Source organism: Annulohypoxylon truncatum (genome assembly GCF_022578515.1).
Source record: "Annulohypoxylon truncatum strain CBS 140777 unplaced genomic scaffold F4807scaffold_47, whole genome shotgun sequence".
In the NCBI taxonomy this organism is placed as follows: Eukaryota; Fungi; Ascomycota; class Sordariomycetes; order Xylariales; family Hypoxylaceae; genus Annulohypoxylon; species Annulohypoxylon truncatum.
Window position 1 is genome coordinate 167,946 of NW_025953833.1, and position 19,064 is coordinate 187,009.

Here is a 19,064-nt window from a genome sequence, read left to right on the forward strand (position 1 = left end):
TTTCGCTTCTAAAGCTCTTGGTTACGTTATTGACAATTCGATGTGGAGGGTTGATGGTATCTTAACGTCGATGGAGCAGGGGGAAAGGGGGGAGGGAACGGGGAGAACATTCGATAAGTATCCGGGTTGCCCCTGGCTGACATCGTATCGAATGTATCTTGGGGTATGACAATATTATGCAAGGGACTGGAAGGTGAGGAGAATGCGTAATCGGCAAGCTTTGGAAATGAGGCTGCTATTCGATACCAGGTAGTTCGCAAGACTACTACCAATACAGCTTCTTTTGCTTCTATGTACCTAGGCCGTTGTCGTTGCGGCCTGCGGGGCCGACATGAGGAAAAAAAGTTCCTAATGCGCGACAGCTGCAACCCCCGAACCGATCCTGGGCATTGGGTTGTACAGAGTGCTTTGGAATACGATCTCACTAATTGTGAGGCATTTCACATATAGTATCGAGGGATTCGTGCGAGTTTGGGAGCCGTAGTACAAAGAGCCCCGGCGTCGTCGGTGAGTGTCGGTTGAAGACCTACGCATTGGAACCGCCAGGCTGATGAAGATCTACCCAAGCTTCCGAGAGCTGGTTGGGGTGACTGGGTGATAAGAAGTTTGATGCTGTCCCTCGTCGGAACATGTACTGGTGACAACGCCATAGGCCAGAATCTGGCGGTTTCCAGTGTATTTTATATCATACTCCACCAACGACACATGTGAGTACCTAGGTATGTATGCCATCCGCATTGCTTAAGGCGTGTCTGAGATCATGCTTGAACCTACCTATTCAAGTATGTTTGGTATGCGTGTTCAATCGCAACGAGGTAATATGCATACTTAGATCTGACTATTCTTTCCTAATCGAGCCGAAGCTCTAGATGCTCCCAGCCTCAACTTTCCCCATTTCTCCATCTTTTTGCTACTACGCTCCTGAACAACCAATCCTGACATGCCCTCGTACCCATTCCTATTTCAACGACATATACATATCGTCAGTCAGCAACTAGCATCGGCGGCACTGCATTGTACGCCGTCTTCCCCTGGCTGATTAGTTCAAGGTTGAGCGCACAGGAAGAAAGAAGAGCGCGTGCTACAGGCGAGGTAACGTAGATAGGCAGATAGGATGCTGGCACCCATCGGTGAGGAAGCGAGAGCCACGACGTCCATGTGCGCCGTGCGTGGGATGATCGTCTTAGTGGGGTAGACGATGGCTTTATGGTCAGTTCTGTCAGTTCAAGCCTTAGAGCGCCCTACGAACGACCCTATGAATAGTCCTTGAAGGGAAGGATTAATGTCCGATGGAGAACGGAAAGTGGAGAGAGATATGGGGAAGAAAAAGGACGAATGCCTAGGTATTCATACTATATTGTGTGGAATGATATCCATGTACGCGAAATCTTGGTATTGTGCTGGTACTGAATGGCATTGTACAGTACTTGACTCGGTTGTCGTCGTCGTCCTCTTTCTTCTTCTCTCTTCAGGGGAGAAACTGGGGAGAAACTGGGATAAGTAAAAAGAAGAAGGCTGTTATGTCGAATCGCTGTGGGCGACCCTTGCATCTCTCTACCAACGAACTTCCTCGTCACTCTCTTTTGCCGCCGCGCCGAGCTTTAGCAAATGCGTTATAGCCAATCATCCTCCCCGGCTTCGAACCCCCTTGCCGTCAACGGGCCAATCCTAGCCTGTAACCGCCCTTCCACCACAGTCGGCGCTACTGCGAGGAACGACGTTCGTCAACATCCATTCTCACTTGTCCATGCTAATCCACTTACGGATTACCTTTTTACCCAACCACATCTCACAGCTACCATTCTCCTCAGTGCTCTAAAAGATAGCCAAATGAATCTCCTATCTACATACATGCCTCACTCTTCACCATTTCACTAGAGAGATGAGCCAATTCATGCTTCCAAACAACGCTGTCCAACGAAGGGCTAGTGGCCATTCTTAAACAGTCTCATGCTACGCAATCATCTTCCCCCCGCCGTGGTATGCTCTACCAGTCTACCAGTCATGCCGCCTCATTCAGGTGCTAGCTGCGCCTTAAACCTCAAACCGCCCCCGAGCTTCCTTTGGAGAAGCCTGGGGCCCAAAAATCCGACGATGGGAATTCCTGGAATAACCATAATCATGGGTTCTACCAACATACATGCTCTTGATACCTGGCAAACCGGTGTAGCACCTAGGTACTCAAAATGCCGCAGAGCTCATGCGACTGACGTTTTTGGTGTTCACTCGGATATCTCATGTATATATCTATTTCTAGCTATCCTGCCCAGTGGCGAAGCTAGAGGAGCCTCAATGCACCACGCAAAGAGGAAGAAATAGAAGTGACGCTAATTATACCAATGATACCAATACCAATACCAATGCCAATATCAATTCCCAGAGCCGTGTACATCGCTCATGATGTACTATACCCTTCCGGTTCTCTCCCCTTGTCTTGCATGATCCATCGCACTACTGTATTGAGGACGATTCGATCACCTTGCTACCTTGCTACCCTGAACTGTACCCTGTCCACTCGGCAGGCGATGGCTGATCAGACCCCTGCGAGATGCTGCCAATGTATGTAGACCTGGGCTTAGCCGGACCCGTATCCGCTCTAGATATGGCCGCTCGGTTCTTTACTACGTAGTATATGCGATCTGGGCCATTGAGAGCTCAGAACAACTCCTCTTTAGGCGCTGGACTTCTTGACAGGCGATACACGTCTTATTTGCTCTCGCACACCCCCCAAGCTCGACCGAGAGCGCCTTTCTTTTTACTCCCTCGCCTCTTATTCATCGACGCAGTCGTCCCTCTCTTGTATACACGGCCCCAGGACATTTATGCAGCAGACAGGCATCTCCCAGGCCATTCTGATTCAAATATAGTGACACTGCCGCTACCGTAGCACGCTTCCACGAGGAAATAATCGGATTAACACGCCTCTGTGCTACATACCCGATTCTCTCTCTCCACCTTCTGAACCTCCTTCTCAAATTTCTAACCTCTACAACCCGCTCTCCTCCCAACTTTAGGGTCTACAAAGAAGTCAGGAGCCCATCAGTACCCTTCCGAGCCGGCGCAACCATAGCAGCGTGCTATCGTGGAACCCGACACCGTCCCTCGAGCTAATTGCGCATCTAGTTCTCGTAGAAATCGAAACCCCCATAGCTCTGGCACGAGGGAAAAACGAGGAAAGAAGGCGACTCATCCGGGAACGGGCAGGTTTTAGGTGTTGCGTGTGATGTTCGGGGGCCGAATTGTGTAGCGCCCCCGCTTGCTTGGAAACTGGGAGTATTATCTCGCGGATATACACGCAAGTCGAGGTTAGTTTAGTTGTCCAGCTTTTTTGTTCAGTTGGATTCTCGTCTTTTCGCACCGACATGATCTACAAGAGCCACCTCCACCCAATTCGCTCTCGTCTTGGGCGATACTGCCATGATATTAATACTCTGCTAGGTGAATAGTACTACGATGTCGTCCTCGAGCTACCAGACGATGCCCCGGCATCGCAATGCCTCCACCAGCTCGGCCGGGCGCTCTTCAAGAAAAGGAAAGGTTCCCGCCGAGCCGAGAGACTTCACATCGCCGACTACTTTGGTCAGATACTTTGAGCCGACAGCAGCAACAGCCTCAATGTTGCTGTATGGACGTGAGTAGAGGACATCGCCTCAAAATCAACATTGGAAGCTAACCTTTGGGGAACAGAGGGTAGCTCAGTAGTCGTAGCGCATCACGACAGCCTGACGATCGAGAGGCGCTTCTCACGCCATTCCGCAGAAATTCATCTCCTGGCCGTGGACACGCAAAGCGAGATTGGAGCGGGACGATTGGTAGTGAGTTACGATGCGGACATGACCGCAATCGTTTGGGACTTAATGACAGGTGACGAAGTGGCTCGTTTTGCTTCGTATGAAACTCTTACGTGCGCAGCTTGGATGCGGAACGGAAACGTCGCATTCGGTACGTCTCACTCTCAATGAAGCTATCGTCGACCCCGGGCTAATATCATGGGCACAGGCAACACGCAAGGAAACGTCATTCTTTTTGAACCGACTACGTCTGAACATATTTCCGCACGAACCATTGACCAAATACCAATAACAGGTCTTGCTCCTGCGGCTGATTGTAGGACCTTTGCTATTGGGTAAGTTCTTTAACTGTCTTAACTCCCTGAGTCTAGCCTCGTGTAACTCTTAGAACGCCTCATAACTAACGCCCTTCAAGATATCAAAATGGTTCCCTCCTTATTGCTACCCTCCAGCCACGATTTACGATCCTGCATAATTTGAGCACGTCGAGAGCACCGTCGCCAATCGTAAACCTGGCCTGGCATGCCTCGTCTTCTCGGCAGAAGTCGGACATGCTGGCTGTGCAGACCAACGATGGCGACCTCAGGGTTTGGAGCGTGGCGAAGTCGTTCAACAGCGACGATCCTGCAAAGGTGGTCAGGATCTTAAAACGCACGGAGAATTACCAGAACGGACCCAACTGGATGGGCTGGTCTAAGAATGGTCGCATTATCCAGTATTCTGAAGGGTGAGTACCCACACCATGCATGATCACAGCTACGCGCGCGCCAAGTCTATACAATGCTGATGATATCATTGGCTATAGGGAGACCCTCTCGTGGGATGTTCGAACAAAACATGTCACTAAGGACAGCATCCCGACTCTGGAGCATGTCCGCGGCCTCGCCGTGTATGGGCCGGCCGCGACCCTGTTCACGCTTGGTGCCAATAACACCGTCCAACAGTTCGACTTGAACACGCCATCTATGATGGTTGCTAACGTCCAGCATCCGGCAAATCTTTTGCCACCGTCTCCTCCAGTCTCGATCGAGGAGCAGCCCGAGCAGGGTGTCGTTATCATCGGTACATCTGAGTCGGACTCGTCGATCCCTATCAACCCTGAAATATCCGAAAGTGACGATGATCACATGTCGCCATTTGCGAGGCTCACTCGCGGGGCCGACTCGACCACTGACCCGACTGAACAGGAGAGGTACATGACGCAAAGCCCGGTTTCTTCGAGGAGCCAGTCGACTATTTCTAAGTCGTCCAATGGCTCCGGCACACGAGGTCGATATCCAGCTTCGGTCATGTCACGTGGAATGACTGAGAATACTTACATCTCTGCTGGCTCATCCCTTAGGTCTTCGGCGATGCCGCCATATGGGGACAAGGATGCTTACTCGATCAGCAGCATCAGCTCCACTTCGATAACTTCGTCTTCGCGTTCCCATCGCCGGCCGTCGCGGCTAAGGAACGAAGTTCTGCCCAGCCCCGAGGAGTCCAAGGTTCATGACCTATTCAAGTTTACGAGGAGCCGTCTTCATGACATCCCATACAAGCACGTTCCTCTGGCTGACCAATCCCGCCTTACTAATGATGATCTTCGTCGACAGATGCTTAGCATTATATTTGGGTGGAATGGTGAGATTGAAGACCTGATTCGCGATGAGATGTCACGACATCCTCTAGGCTCACCGGGCCGTATCCTTCTCTCAAAATGGCTCGGCGATATCGACGCGGATGTGATGACAGCCACTTCGGAGAACATGACTTCCTCGGACTGGATGTTGCTCGCTCTAAGCGGAATTGGCGGTCAAGCCTCTCAGCATAAGCTTGGACGTGCGTATGTGCAGCGTCTCTTGGAGAACGGCGATGTGCACGCGGCAGCAACCATTATGATTGGAATGGGAGATCAGAACGATGCTATCGAGATTTACGTATCGCACAAGAAGTACATGGAAGCTCTCATTTTGCTTTGCCTCTTCTTCCCCGGCGTGTGGGAGCGACAATCCCAGATCATCAAGAAATGGGGAGAATTTGCTATCCAGCATGGCCAACAGCAGCTGGCAATCCGATGGTAAGTCCGATATAGAGCTCCAATATTATCTATGTAACACCGTACTAACAGTTTTGAACAGCTTCGCTTGCACAGGCGTGGAGTCCACTGAGCCATGGACGTCGCCATCTGCCTCGCAGCTAACTTTCCAATCCATGAACCCAAGCATTCCAGAGGTCCTGAGCCCGCCCCTATCTCCTCCAGGCTTGAACCGTGGACCACAGCGTAGCATTGCAAAGACCTCAGCACTCAAGCTTATCACCTCCTTTGGCGACCAAGGAAAGAAGTCGAAATTCTTCGCGAGTGGTGGCGACGGAGGCCAGACTCCTATTGCTGCGGGTGTCACGCCGATAGCTGAGTCCGCCGTTTCTCCTGGTGTGCATGATCCCAACACCGCCTTCCTCCGTCCCTCGCAGCGAAGCGCCTTCAACACCCCTGCCACTGCGAAGCCGACTACTCCTGGTGGATTCGGACGACAGCGTCTTCCCTCGATAGGAGAGATCCCGCATGATGCTCTTCCACGCAACCTGAAGAGTGGAGATCTGCCAACTCCCCCAAGCGACCAGGTTCCTGAAATGATCCAGGCTCAACGTGCTCACCATGCTCACAAGACCTCTACTGACGAACGGTATGATACTGGTCTATCCGTACCAAGGGCTTCGACAGCAAGCCCTATGATGATGAAGGATAGCCACCGACGTAGAGATGCGCCTCCACCGTCGCCATCCCCGCAGTCCCTCGCTGCACTAATGCAACAGGGCCGTTCGAGCCGCAATGGAGCTCGAGAGCGTAAGCCCGAAGGCATGGAATTGAGGATCCACTCCATCGAAGCCGCCATGAGCGATGTAACCTCTCCAGAACAATCCGTGGCGTCGTCTACTCGTTTCCATTGGCCAAGCCGTCGTCGCGGACCGGGTTCGATCGCGGGTTCCGTCACCTCAAACTCCAGCGCAGGCCGAAGCTACCGGACCAACCAGACGGGCCACGGAGGCCGCGGCTTGAACGAGTACATCCACAGCTTGGACACCGCGTCTCATTACTCCAAGAAGCAACGAAGCCGCGAGAGCAGCCGCCATCGTGAGGACAAGCACGGCCGAAGCCGTGAGAGTAGCCGTAACCGCCAAGGTGGTGCGCGTGAGAGCTCGGAGGACAGAGGTAGGGGTATCTCCCGAAACTGGACACCCAAGCCAGCTAAGCGTTCTCCCACTTCCCCCGTGCCCATGTCTCCCGAAGATCTCATCAACCTGAGCACACCGGGACGCAACGAAACTGGATCCAACGAAGAATTCGAGTCCGGTGAGCCTGCTACTGTTCGCAAGTCCAGCCAAGTCAGACGAACCTCGCCTCGGAGCACCCGCATGTCTAGCCGTGCCTCGAGCCGCACCGGTCGCCAAAGGAGCTTGGAGCGGAGGCCTCCGGCGCTGACCTTAGAGCCTCGTGGCAGAAGCAAGAGCCGCGGTGACGGTTCCCTGATGAGGTCTCCTTCATCGCCATTGCCAATGTCGGCCCCTATGAAGTTCTACGGGTCGGACGACGAGGAGGACTACCGAGCTGCCCTAGAAGCGCAGGAACAGTTCAGGAACAGGCACAACCGCAGCGGCAGCCAGAAGGACCCCTCTTCTCCCGCCGTCTCCCGAGCCCGGGACCGGTCGCAGAGCCGTAGAAGGAACAAGACGCCGGCAGATCAAGAGCAGGAGCCCCTACCCCCGGCTCCGCCAGTGCCCAAGCAGCAGGTGCAGCTACAGCTACAAATCCAACAGCCGCAGCAGCAAGCAAGCGCACCCCGAGCCGGAGATCTCAAGTTGATCTCGGCCGAGAGACAGCGGAAGAAGGAGCAGGCAGCCCGCGAACTAGAGGAACGCCGCAAGTCTCTCGCGCGTCGTCCCTCAGCACCGCCGATTCCTCACCCGGATGAGCTGTCCCCGATCGTGTCTCGCCCGCCGAGCGCGTTCGAGCTGCCTCAGACGACCTTCGTGCCTCCGAAGGACGTTCCCGCCAGGAGCCACACCGCGGACCCTCACAGGAGCTCGCACACGCGCAGCGGAACCGTTCCCATGATCGGCCTCCCAGCAACGCCCAAGGCCATGCGTCTTCAGTTCCATTCCCACAAGCTCGACGTCCCGGCGATCCCAGCCGCTTACAAGTCATCGTCCGGGTCTTCGGGACAGCCGTCGCCCGACCGACCAATCACCGGCAACAGCTCGCCTACCAAGTCGCCCAAGAAATCGCCAGGAAAGGCGCCCGAGAAGGAGTCGTCGCCGCCCCTGACCCTCCTCCCTTCGACCGTCTACTCGCCTCCCGCGCGCCCCAACATCCCGCGGTGCATGTCCGCCCCTATCCCCGAGGAGCACCCGCCTCACGTCTCGCACTCGGCTCACCAGGGGATGCAGGCCAACAACCAACCACCTCGACGGGGGTCCATTTCGGCGAGGAAGATGAGCGGTGACGCCAGCGCGGGATTGCCCGGTATCCAGGAGACCTTGGGAGCCGGTAGACACGCGAGGAGACCTTCGCGAGACGACCAGATCCCGCCCCCGCCTCCGCCACCTCCGGTCCTGAAGGAATTGCAGCATCTGGCTACTCCTCCCCCGCCGCCTCCCGCGCCTCTCCCTGGCGCTAGGTCCAACGTGTACACGCAGCCGTCGGGCTCCGGAACCATCGAGATCGTGATGGACGAGGAGGAGCAGTCCGCAGTGCCGGCCCCGCTCACGATCCCCGAGCAGCCGCCCATGCAGACCTCCAGTCCACCTGTCGTATCTCCCGTCCGCGGCCACAGCCGCGGCGCAAGCTTCACCGACAACAGCCTCGCGGGGCGAATCGGCCGCGTGACCGAGAAGATGCGGTCCGCGAGCCGCGGGCGAACGAGCTCCATCCTCGGCAACAGGACCAAGTCGCCCGACACCGCCAACATCCCGTACGAGAGCGTCCCGCCGCCGGTGAGCATGCACAACAACGGGTTCACGTCGCCCGTGAGCCAGCAGTCCGTCGAGCGCCACCCCCGCGAGGTCCGCGCCGCTTACCAGGAGCGCGAGTTCGGCAGCGGTCTGCACGCGAGCGAGATGATCTAACGCAGTACCGTCTTGATCTCTACCTACCTATTATTCACTCTCCCATCAATCCACCACCAATTTGCATTACCCTACTCAACCCTATCCTACCAGACAGGCCTTGCCTTGTTGCTTGACATTTTCGAATTATATACGAACCGCATTATCCTTGGTATTCTTCTGCATCTCAGCATCGCTTTTTTGCATGGCGCCGGCGTTTTTATATCTCATCTTCTTCCTCTTCTCGTCATCATTCATCTTCATCTTCATATCTCCTCAATTGATACCACTTCTTACTCTTTTTCGGAGTCCTCTTTTTTATAACGCCCGCCATTTTTATTTTGCGCATGCGAACGAATTGTTCGAAACAAGCTTGTATGGATGTATGGATGGGAGGTTGTAAAACTAACCTAATGGCATTCGCGGGCAAAGAATTGACGACAGACATAATACCAATACCCTCAATACCCCCAACACCCACCTCCCTTTTTCTCTCCATATCAAGCAACAACCAATTCTTCTCTTCTGCAACGACAACTTTGTACACTTCTTCTAAACCGGGAAAAGACTCGTCGAAACCCATTGTTCTATCTAACCTGCGACGTGCGCGAGCACCGTCGAGGACACACCTCTTTCGGAATTTTTTTTACCTTTAACGATTTATGACACCATCTACATTCGGGGGAAAGACGGGAAACAGAAAAACGGAAACCGTGAAAGAACAAATACCCTTTAGCTTAGCTCACTTGTTTGGATTTTTGGGAGGAAGGGAAGAGAAAAAAACCCGAACAGTCCCCTCCCCTTTCCGTGGTGAGACGGAAGGGCTGGAGGGGATATAAAAGGTTTTTTTGTTTTATTGTATACAGAAACAAGGCAGCAGCTGTTATAGTTGTGCACGCGAAACTTTGACGATGATGACACCCCTTTTGGACGAGGAGGCGGGAAGAGAGGCCAGGAAAATGGGTAACGAGACAAAGTGCCCAGAAGAGAAAAGTCGTAACGACAAGAATGGTGCTGCCTCACGGCATCTTTGTTCTTCGCTTCTTAAACTTTACCTATTGTTTTGGTTTGAAATGGCGATTAGGCCAAGCCCAATTGTTTTTGGTGGCTTGGTTACACCTTTTTGACGAGTCTGTTATTATAGTATACCTTAGTCTTTGCGCATAGTCAATTAGGAGTTTATGTGGGCTTGATATTATCTTGATGTATTTGATATTGAATATGATTGTTGTGAACAATGCGATGTTGAAAGTAGAAGGCTTGAGAACTATTAGAATGTGGTAGTGTAGATATATGGGTGAAATATGTGGATGAATGTGGTAGTGTAGCTCGATTCTTGTGAAACCCTCAAAACAATATCCTTAAGGTAGTGGATTCAACTGTAACCAGAAAACGTCTTTTACGACCTCGGGAAGCAATGTAAGCAGAGTAATTTTTATATGTATGATATGAGAAAACAATTCAAATATAAAAACTTTTTTAAAAAAGAGAAAAAATAAAGCGGAGTTGACAATCTCCATCTTCTTCTGCTAGCCCAAATCCCCAAGCCAACGTTATCCACCACACCACGCGACGGGGGAGATACTCTGCAGAGTGAAACCTCCCTGAAGGTTACTCTCCATTTCCTAAGATCACCTAATCAACACTGGTTACCCAAGTGGATAGGTGGTCACCGCGGCGTTTGCAGTGGGCGCGGCTCGAGGGTTCTTATGGAATTGGGATTAGTGGAAGAAGAATTTCAAGCGCCTTCGCCAAATGACCATTACAGTCGAAGTAAGAATTTGAAATGATTAATTATAAGGGAACTAGCGGTAAAACTTCGGGTCACATAGAATCGGCACTTACAACCCCCGATTGCAACTACGTACCTACCTACCGTAACGCAGAGGCACATCGCGACGTAGCGTATTAAGGTTCACAGATGGCTTCAAAGTTTCCAAACCATCACATCGTCGAACTTTGTAGAGCAGATGACAAGCCCAATTGTTACAATCAACCGATGTCTTTAATATCCAATGCTTATCATGACTTTCCCATTTCCAAAATTCCCAATTGACATCAGACGATATCTCCATATCTCATTCACATGCTACTCATAACCAACCATTGCTATTCATTTCCTAACCAGCAATAGCAACCATGTTAACGACGGCGCCATACCTGCGCGTACGACGACCCTCCCCTACTACGGCCGAGTTCGTCGTATCGACGCTGCCTCCACCGACGCTACCGCTGCGCATCACCCTCGCGGCCATCTACTTCTTACGTCTCGTGCTTAGCCTCGGCGTGTTACTGCTCCTATACTCGGTCTGGGCTCAAAGCCCGTACTCGACTTCGACGACGCCTCTCGAGCAGCTTTCGTCACCAGCTCCTCTATCACATTCGCCACTCGATATCTCTACGTCTTCTGACGCCACTGTAACTACAGCGGCTAGCCACAGTGACAGCAACGATGACTCTACATTCCTAGCCATCATCCAGCAAACCCTCCAAACCCTCCTCCATTCCCGCATCGGGCAGCTCTGCAGCTCCCTCGCCGCCTCCCTACCTCCGTGGATCATAGTCCCCTGCTCCTTCGCGACACTGTACCTGTTATCCCTACGCATCGGGGTCGAAGAGCGGCTCCTAGTCCTGCGGGGGCTAGGGATCCAGACGAGCTCGAGCGGCGAGACCATCTTCTCTCCCCTGAAAACGCGCTTCATCCCGACCGACAAGATCCAGGACGTCCTGATCAACGAAGCCTTCCGCGGCTTCGAGGTTCGGCACATACTAGTCGTGATTGTGGAGGACGAGGAGCATGTCGTCGTCGTATTCCCCAAACTCTTGCCACGCCCGTGCATCTTGGAGAAGGTTTGGAGGGGCGTGAGAGGGTGCTTGTACGAGCAGGAAGGGCACAAGGCGGACGGCAAATTCTAGAAGGATGTGACGTCGCTGCGTGACCCGGGAGAAAGAAATGTTCATTGGAAGTCGACATAGAAAGGCGTTTGGCGTAGAGTTCACTCTTGAAATATGATACCCCCGAAGGTGTTTTGTAGCTTAATTATTCACAAGGCACTAATGAATTATGCTATTTTTACTCCCTATCCAACTGCTTCCTCTAGTGCTACTTCTTCTATCGGCGGCGCGCAGATCTCCGGCGCCGCTTGTGCTCTCTTCTCTGCTATCTTTCTCGAATCCGCTTCTCTCTTCTCCGCCGCGTTGGCATAACCTTTCCTCCTAGCTTCCTTGTCGAAAAACTCTTCCGGCGTCGACAGTCTTGGTTTTTGCAGTAGAGGTTGATACTTGCCTACTGGGCGGTCCTTATCACCACCTTCGAACGTCCTCGTGGTAGCTGGGAGCTGCGTTGTTGCCTTTGGGCATTTGCGGAGGCTGGTATCAGCCTGAGATGATATTATGTTGAACAACTGGCTCGCGAGTAACTCTTCCATCTTTTTCTCGCGCCAATACGTCCACATGATAGTCGCGAGACCCGTCACCCCGTGCTGGCTTGTCGGGGTGTCTTCACCGATGTACACCCAATTTAGAGCGTTCTCCGGCTTGTCAGGCCTAGGAAAGATGCAATCCCACAACACCAACGGTGTTTCCTCCGCAAGTACGTAATTCGGTCTCCTGGGTTCGGCCTCGATGTCCAGAAGCCTGTCTACTACCGATGGATCTTCCAACCCCTGACCCACTAAGAATATCACTGCCGCCATGCACCGTATCTGATGCCACAGGAACGCCGAACCTCGGACGTGTAGATAATATATCTTCGGTAATTTTCCTTGTAGATCGAGTCCCGAGCTTGGGTCAGGCCTAAACTCATCGCCATCTAGAAACGGCAAAGCAGTTCCAGAGTCTTCGACTTCCACTATATCGCTCTCGAACACTTTCCTCTCAAAGTTGATATTTGCTTTGCATGGGTCGATTTTGCAAAAGTTGCGGAAATCATGAGTACCTTCAAATTTCTTAGCTGCCGCCCGCATGGCCTCGATGTCCAGCCAGCCACCCTTTATCTTCGTAGTTTTCGCAATCTGTGGGTTCTCCATACTCTGCGGCGCCGGATAAAACGCGGGTTGCGTGAAGAAGTATCGGTACTGTCTCTCTCGACAATCATGTCTCGCAGAGAAGTCCGCAGGCGTCGTAGGACACCACGCCAGTATTCGAATATCCGGTGGTAGAAGTCTATTCAGCATCTTGCAATATTGCAACTCATCCGCGAAATCATTGAATTCGCGCTGTTCTTCTGCCGACACCTCGTTCCCCTCCTCTCCTCCATCCTCCTGCATAGGCTTCCCCTTCTTTAGCAAAGGTCTATTACTCCTAACCCTAACAACGATGACCTGGCCGAACGCACTCACACCCCTATCCGTGCGCCCACACTTAGAGTACTCCCAGGCATCCCAGTTCACCTCATCCGGCTTCTCGGGGGATATCAGACAGGCCTTGACAAACGCCTTCCAGAGCTCTTCCTCGATCGACGGCAGATTACCGTGCGCCGAAAATTCGAAGCCGCCGTACCGCTTCCCCAAGTACGCCAGCTTGAAAGCGACAAGCCTTGTCGAGTACTTGGATGGATCAATCTTGCGCTCGGCTTTTTTCTTCTGTGGCGGGCTCTCGGGCGGTGCGCCACCTGCGTCAAGACCACTGGCTGCCTCTAGGAGTTGTATGCGTTGTATAAGCGCATCTCTGGTCCATCTCTGATACATGGACCTCTTGCTGTCCATCTCAGCTCCGAGCGTAACAAGTCCTGTGGGAAATCCCCGTCGGGCCGCCCGACGGGAAGAAGCAAAGAGGAATCCTAGCGATGCTGGAAGACGCTGGGTATTGCATCTGCTGCTGAAGAATTTCATTCAATCCCCACTGCCGACTTTATATCCGGGCAGGTTGTTTCAGTCGAAAGCCTGAGGTTGTATATGTTCCTGGAATAACCCAAATAACAGATGAATAAAAGTTGAATGTCAGTAAAAATGGTGCTTATCGATAGCGGCAGTCACTAAAAAGCCGCTGTATGTCGCCCCAATCCAACCTATAGCTGGAGACCAATCCTACATCTCCCTCAGTTCATATCAAGTCTACTTTGATTATAAAACGACTTAGTTTAATGAACAACGATATTCTTTGATGGATGATGTGACAGTCAGAGTCCTCCTACTTGGGGATGACAAAGTAGGAAAAACAACATTTTTATCGTGTGTGAATTTCACTACTTTGTCTGCGGAGAATACCATTTTACTGATGACCAGCTTAGACGAATTAGTCGTGGCAGCAGTGGCCTTGAGGGCCATAATGATATCACACTCTTACGAGACGTAGACCAGCCTTTCATTTTCGAAATCCGGAACCGCCGGCGCACGTATCGTCTTGAATTCTACGATACATCCAGTCCTGAAGATTGGCGACTGCTCGAGCCAGACTTGATCTTAATTTGCTATGATATCAGCCAGAGACTGAGCCTCATCAACATGCAAAGATTTGTGAGCATAACTAATCCCGTCATAACTCTTCTGTCTCTAATATGGCTACCCCTTTAGTGGATCAAGCAAGTCCACAGCAACTTCCAAACAAGTGACAATCTCCCAATCATAGTCGTCGGCCTGAAGAGAGATCTGAGGTCTGAAACTGATCCCAACGGTATTATATACCCTCAAGAAGGGTACAAAGTGTCGCAAGAGATGAGGGTAGATAAATACGTCGAGTGTTCGGCCGTCACGGGTGAGCTTCTTAAGCTTGCCTTCGAAGAGATCTGTAATACTGCAGCGAAGACAGTGACTGCTGAGGGCGGACAAAGTGAAGGTGGATGTGTAGTACTGTAAATAACAGTTCGAATTAATGGCATCCTCCAATTATTTTCGGCCTTGAACAAGGATAATGAGGACTGCCATGTCGCATACGACCGTTTGTGATACCGTAGACACCTTAGACGATATAGGTGGGTTCTCCGGGCCCTTTGACGACCTCTAAAACCCTAACGAAATGTGTTCCAAGACCATTTGTCTGCCCGAGAGTGGCACATCCTGATCTTAGGATGCTTGGTATCTCACATTGGGTTTGTTGTATTTTCATGTTTATCCCTATCCATTATACCAAATAATAACTTATTCGGTCGTTTCAAAGCAGAATCCAGCAGATTCGGTTGGTGACTTCGTCGCTATTGGCGCTAAGTGGTCTGCATAACGGCATCCGATTCTGGCTCCTCAGGAAACTGGCCAAGAATTTCAACGACAATATCGAGAATTTCTTGTTGTTGGTCGGCATTGAAGCGGTCTTCCATGTTCTCAATGATCACATTGAGGACTGCGATGTTGGTGGGGCGAATGTTCAAGATCATGATGCATTCGCCCTTAGAGATCTCATATGGGCTTAATCTTTTTATGACCTTGGGGATTGCCGTTGTGTCATAGGGTAGAGGCTTCTGGCTCAAAGGAGCTGGCGAAGACTCGAAATACTGAAGAACCTATACTATTTATTAGAGATGTGTTGACATAGATTGCCGATATATGGTGTTATAATGAATCTTACCTCCTTGCGAATTGTCTCCAGGTTTGCTGGTCCCTTGCGCTTTTGATCATGGTACTGCTTTGCTTGGTTGGTCAGAAAAGTGTAGACCTCAACGTTCGTCAGCACGGCCTCCTGGGTATTTAAGATCTTCATTGTGAATGCCCCAAACTGTAATAATCCGATGTGAGAGATTTGAAATTTTGATGGCAAACTAGAAATGATCGGATGAAAGGTGAATTTTGAGAAGAGTCGAAGGGCTTGTCAACCAAATTTTTATAGTCAGGTACTATAGGTTATGATATGCAATTGATGTACAAGGCATCCATGATTACACAGTATAAAAATTAGGTTAGCATCGATGTGGGGGTTCCAGATCGTGGGAAAGCACCAAAATACCATACCCCACCAGCCCACCAGCCCATCTGTACCTAGCACGCAGGATGAACTTAAAATCTCTCACTACTAAGGTATAAACCGTACTTTAGTACGCAAATCATGATTCTAATTCAGCTTCTACACACCAGAGTATGCTACTTGGACAAGTGTGCTTCATAGTAGTCAATTATATTCATTGGCCACTTCCTTGATCATTGTGCCTCGATTGTCCCGCTTTTTCAAAACTACTAGTCCAAGACTCAAGCTCAGTTTTTACTTCCTTCTCCCTATCCCTCGGCGTTGCTGGTTTCTGGTTGCTAATTACTCTCTCGATCGTGGACGCTGGTGGTTGTCGTAGATATTCTTCCAGGCCATATGAAGGATATGTAGTTTTAGGCGTTCTATCAAAGCATAGTTAGTGTCTAGAACAGCTGAATTATAAATCCATCAATTTTGATTCTCGTATAAGCTAAGGCTTGCTTACCTGCCACCACTAGACACCATAACTGAGAACTTGGATCTCATTGACATCGGATATGATCGTGTAGAGTATCAAGATCTTGGTCATCAATATCGTTCAGCCAAGCCGCATCCTATCATCCTTCACCGCTCTTCGATTATATACTGTTAGAAAATTCGTCATATTTCTAGCGGAAGCACAATAATTGTACGTTTGACGGTTAGCTGGATGACTAGATTGATGTGGGAGTCAATCATAATGATTGAAACATAAGACTTGGCACAATGGTGGTTTGAACAAGCGAGATGTATTCTTGATACCAGCGTCGCGTTTGCAAATGTTAAAATATCGTAGCTCACTTGTTTCAAATATAACCGACCTTAAACCACAAATGCGCTCTCTCATTGAGACATAAATTAGAGCAGCAATAAGCTACTTTGGATGATAACTTACCCGTCAAGGTAGCTAGGCTTACCAAGAACACCATTGTGCTCTCAAAAAACACCAACCCATGATGATATCTACAAAGCCAAGGAAAATAACAACCGTGTTTGGACATGAGATATAAGATTTTAGAGAAGTCAGTGGAATTGCTTAATAGCTGGACGCAAAGTGTTTGCAGTAATAGATCAAGCACGCCAAGGCGAAAATTCTCTAGAGGGACATTCTTGTCCGGGTTTATATGAAAAATCCACAAACAGCTGTTAGTCACGACCATACGGTTTCTAGTAGTCGATCGACCTTCCATTGACTCATTATAGGCCCGCCCGGAGCCTCTGTAACTGACTCATTATTCCATAAAGTGGTTTGCTCTCCATGCCTCCTGCATCTGGGCTAGTAGCAGCTTTTCTGGAATGACTATCCAAGTCTGCCTTTCCATCACGTCGTCCGTTTTGTTCCACTTCACGCAACAATTCTTTATGTCTATCCTCGACCATTTTGGCAAGGCTATCGATAAACTTCGTCCTTCCTTTCTCTTCTGCTGTTCCTTTCCACACTTTCGTTAACTCCTTAAGCTCCTCTATGCGATGCGCCGCCTTTTCAATCCCCTCAACAGGATCAGCACTCTTCGTGAGAAAAGCAGATATATCTTCTTTGAGCTGCTTGAGCACTTGCTGCCCCTTTTCTTCTGTACTATGCGCTTCCTTTCCAGGCTCCGGCGCAGAAACGGACAGAAAAGAAGAACTGACAGAAAGCTCCGAAGGCGGAAACACAAATTCCATAGCTTCACCAAACGTCTTAACGACAGTATCCAGCCGCGAACGTACTAATGTCAAGGTTTGAAGTTGACTTATGTACGGCGGTTCTTGGTTGTTGCCATCCGACAGAATAGGCTCCAGATTTGTGGGAGCTATAGCTTCGGACGCACGTCTGGAGCTAGCTTGATTGGCCCCGTTCGCTTTGGAAGCTTGCTGTTCTTGTATGCCATTCGGGATGAATTTTGCAATATCTTCATGTAGACCCTCTGACAACGCCTCCGATAGACTTAATGTCTCGCCCCGTAGGAGTTCGACCTCATAAGCCAATCGACTTCCGCTTCGTAGGATATCGTCGGTCAATTGCGTCAATGTGTTCGTTAACCTCGTCGTGTGGGCATTCAACTGGGATAATTGTGTCTGAGCATGAGTAGATAGCTCTGCTAAAGGAACCGCGCCGTCGGTCGAACGCGATGATGTTTGGAGTGGCGGGAGCGAGGCATTGAGGTATTCAGCAGCGTTGAACGATGGGGAGAGGAAGCTTTCGAGAGAAGGGTCAGTAACATGATGGGACCTGGGTTGTGTTGGTTGCTTCGATAGCTGTCGTGTGTGATGCGGCAGTGCTTTAGAAGAGCTGAGAGAGCTGTTCTGACGGCGCCTCGTGACAGATTTAGAATCCCAGGACATTATTAGTCCTATTTAGTTTTCAATAGAGCAGTGAAATCTATAAAGGGCGTTACGTATATGGATAGGCAGGAGAGGTACATCTAATGAATGTTGCAGCTACTAGGTATTTCGTAATGATGCTCACTATCGATAGTTGTTTGTTTGCGCCGGGGTGGAAATTTTAGCGTACCTAGGTACATAGGTACCTACCTTTCATATACCGTAGTACCCCGCCCTAAAAGGTCCAAATCCCCTGATTCCTCGCTACGTACCTGATTATCCGCTGGATCCACATATCCCGTCCTGCCGGGTTCTCCAAGGTTTGCTAATCCCCGTCCATTCTTCACGGTTAGCCACATACTAATAACCGCTTTCTCAACGACGTCACCTCTTTCCATTTGAAATAGCACGTAGCACACTAAATATACCTTAATACGGCCAGTATTATTCATGTCCACCAAAACGAACAATCTATAAGATCACAGTTATACCTAGATACTCGATTTATCAGGTATCTAAGAACCAGGGACTCAATAAACAGCTCACAATGGCTGATAAGGGTTTGAACTGCTCGGGTGTTTGTGCTTGCACCTATATAAACGTGCCTAACTTTAAATTTCATGCTTTGGTACGACATACCAGGTACACAAGTATGTACCTGCGTTTTGCGAGACGAGGGAACCCGGTATTGTCCAGCACCTCAGGTACGTGCACCTGATTAGGCAGCCTATAGGGCTGAAGTACAAAATTAGGTTTGCAACTACTAAGCCGCAGCCTCGCGACACATGTTGCGCCTTCCTCACCTACATGCACTGGGCACTATGTGTCAACCTAGAGCTGCCCGGACCAGCTATGGGAAGGTGGCACAGGTGCCTATGCATACCTACTTACCTACCTGGGTGCTATTCGGCGGTCGTTTTTGATATTTTACTTCATTCGTCCCAATTTGACCAACACGCCGACTTCATATTGATAGGCAGGCATCCGTCAAAATCAGGCAAGACTCATCAG

General features: G+C 50.5%; 7 protein-coding genes across 7 annotated transcripts; 3 read left to right on the forward strand and 4 right to left on the reverse strand.

Annotated features, from left to right (window-relative positions):
• The first annotated feature begins 3,104 nt into the window (after nt 1–3,104).
• F4807DRAFT_295421 (uncharacterized protein) lies at nt 3,105–9,012 on the forward strand. Its single transcript, XM_047994871.1, has 7 exons — nt 3,105–3,305; nt 3,439–3,631; nt 3,688–3,942; nt 4,000–4,126; nt 4,207–4,518; nt 4,597–5,850; nt 5,912–9,012. The coding sequence occupies exons 2-7, from the start codon at nt 3,454–3,456 to the stop codon at nt 8,895–8,897; spliced, it is 5,112 nt and encodes a 1,703-aa protein (XP_047849603.1). The 5' UTR covers nt 3,105–3,305; nt 3,439–3,453; the 3' UTR covers nt 8,898–9,012.
• A 1,644-nt stretch (nt 9,013–10,656) lies between these two features.
• Nucleotides 10,657–11,959, forward strand: F4807DRAFT_444520 (GPI-GlcNAc transferase complex, PIG-H component-domain-containing protein). Its single transcript, XM_047999662.1, has one exon. The coding sequence runs from the start codon at nt 11,016–11,018 to the stop codon at nt 11,790–11,792; it is 777 nt and encodes a 258-aa protein (XP_047849604.1). The 5' UTR covers nt 10,657–11,015; the 3' UTR covers nt 11,793–11,959.
• On the reverse strand, nt 11,957–13,582 carry F4807DRAFT_465054 (pseudouridine synthase; the record flags this gene model as incomplete). Its single annotated transcript, XM_048002231.1, has 1 exon — nt 11,957–13,582. The coding sequence occupies one exon, from the start codon at nt 13,580–13,582 to the stop codon at nt 11,957–11,959; it is 1,626 nt and encodes a 541-aa protein (XP_047849605.1).
• A 335-nt stretch (nt 13,583–13,917) lies between these two features.
• On the forward strand, nt 13,918–14,994 carry F4807DRAFT_295554 (P-loop containing nucleoside triphosphate hydrolase protein). The gene is made up of 3 exons (XM_047994873.1): nt 13,918–14,024; nt 14,107–14,332; nt 14,390–14,994. The coding sequence occupies exons 1-3, from the start codon at nt 14,017–14,019 to the stop codon at nt 14,669–14,671; spliced, it is 516 nt and encodes a 171-aa protein (XP_047849606.1). The 5' UTR covers nt 13,918–14,016; the 3' UTR covers nt 14,672–14,994.
• Nucleotides 14,995–15,015: 21 nt separating this feature from the next.
• F4807DRAFT_465055 (RNA polymerase II) lies at nt 15,016–15,509 on the reverse strand (the record flags this gene model as incomplete). Its single annotated transcript, XM_048002232.1, has 2 exons — nt 15,016–15,312; nt 15,378–15,509. 2 exons carry the CDS (start codon nt 15,507–15,509, stop codon nt 15,016–15,018), a joined length of 429 nt encoding a protein of 142 aa, XP_047849607.1.
• Nucleotides 15,510–15,803: 294 nt separating this feature from the next.
• Nucleotides 15,804–16,597, reverse strand: F4807DRAFT_444526 (uncharacterized protein). The gene is made up of 2 exons (XM_047999663.1): nt 16,216–16,597; nt 15,804–16,132 (listed from the first exon to the last, which is right to left on the reverse strand). The coding sequence occupies exons 1-2, from the start codon at nt 16,260–16,262 to the stop codon at nt 15,925–15,927; spliced, it is 255 nt and encodes an 84-aa protein (XP_047849608.1). The 5' UTR covers nt 16,263–16,597; the 3' UTR covers nt 15,804–15,924.
• On the reverse strand, nt 16,302–18,222 carry F4807DRAFT_444527 (uncharacterized protein). The gene is made up of 2 exons (XM_047999664.1): nt 16,647–18,222; nt 16,302–16,343 (listed from the first exon to the last, which is right to left on the reverse strand). Exon 1 carries the CDS (start codon nt 18,072–18,074, stop codon nt 16,947–16,949), a length of 1,128 nt encoding a protein of 375 aa, XP_047849609.1. The 5' UTR covers nt 18,075–18,222; the 3' UTR covers nt 16,302–16,343; nt 16,647–16,946.
• Between the last annotated feature and the right edge of the window lie 842 nt (nt 18,223–19,064).

Bases quoted from the DNA above. Each gene is read 5' to 3' on its own strand.
- F4807DRAFT_295421 (XM_047994871.1), top strand. From the start codon at position 3,454: ATGTCGTCCTCGAGCTACCAGACGATGCCCCGGCATCGCAATGCCTCC. The intron at 3,632-3,687 runs GTGAGTAGAGGA...TTTGGGGAACAG, and splicing joins CTCAATGTTGCTGTATGGAC to AGGGTAGCTCAGTAGTCGTA. The intron at 4,127-4,206 runs GTAAGTTCTTTA...ACGCCCTTCAAG, and splicing joins TGTAGGACCTTTGCTATTGG to ATATCAAAATGGTTCCCTCC.
- F4807DRAFT_444520 (XM_047999662.1), top strand. From the start codon at position 11,016: ATGTTAACGACGGCGCCATACCTGCGCGTACGACGACCCTCCCCTACT.
- F4807DRAFT_295554 (XM_047994873.1), top strand. The intron at 14,333-14,389 runs GTGAGCATAACT...CTACCCCTTTAG, and splicing joins TCATCAACATGCAAAGATTT to TGGATCAAGCAAGTCCACAG.
- F4807DRAFT_444526 (XM_047999663.1), bottom strand. From the start codon at position 16,262: ATGTCAATGAGATCCAAGTTCTCAGTTATGGTGTCTAGTGGTGGCAG. The intron at 16,133-16,215 runs GTAAGCAAGCCT...ATGCTTTGATAG, and splicing joins ATGGTGTCTAGTGGTGGCAG to AACGCCTAAAACTACATATC.
- F4807DRAFT_444527 (XM_047999664.1), bottom strand. From the start codon at position 18,074: ATGTCCTGGGATTCTAAATCTGTCACGAGGCGCCGTCAGAACAGCTCT.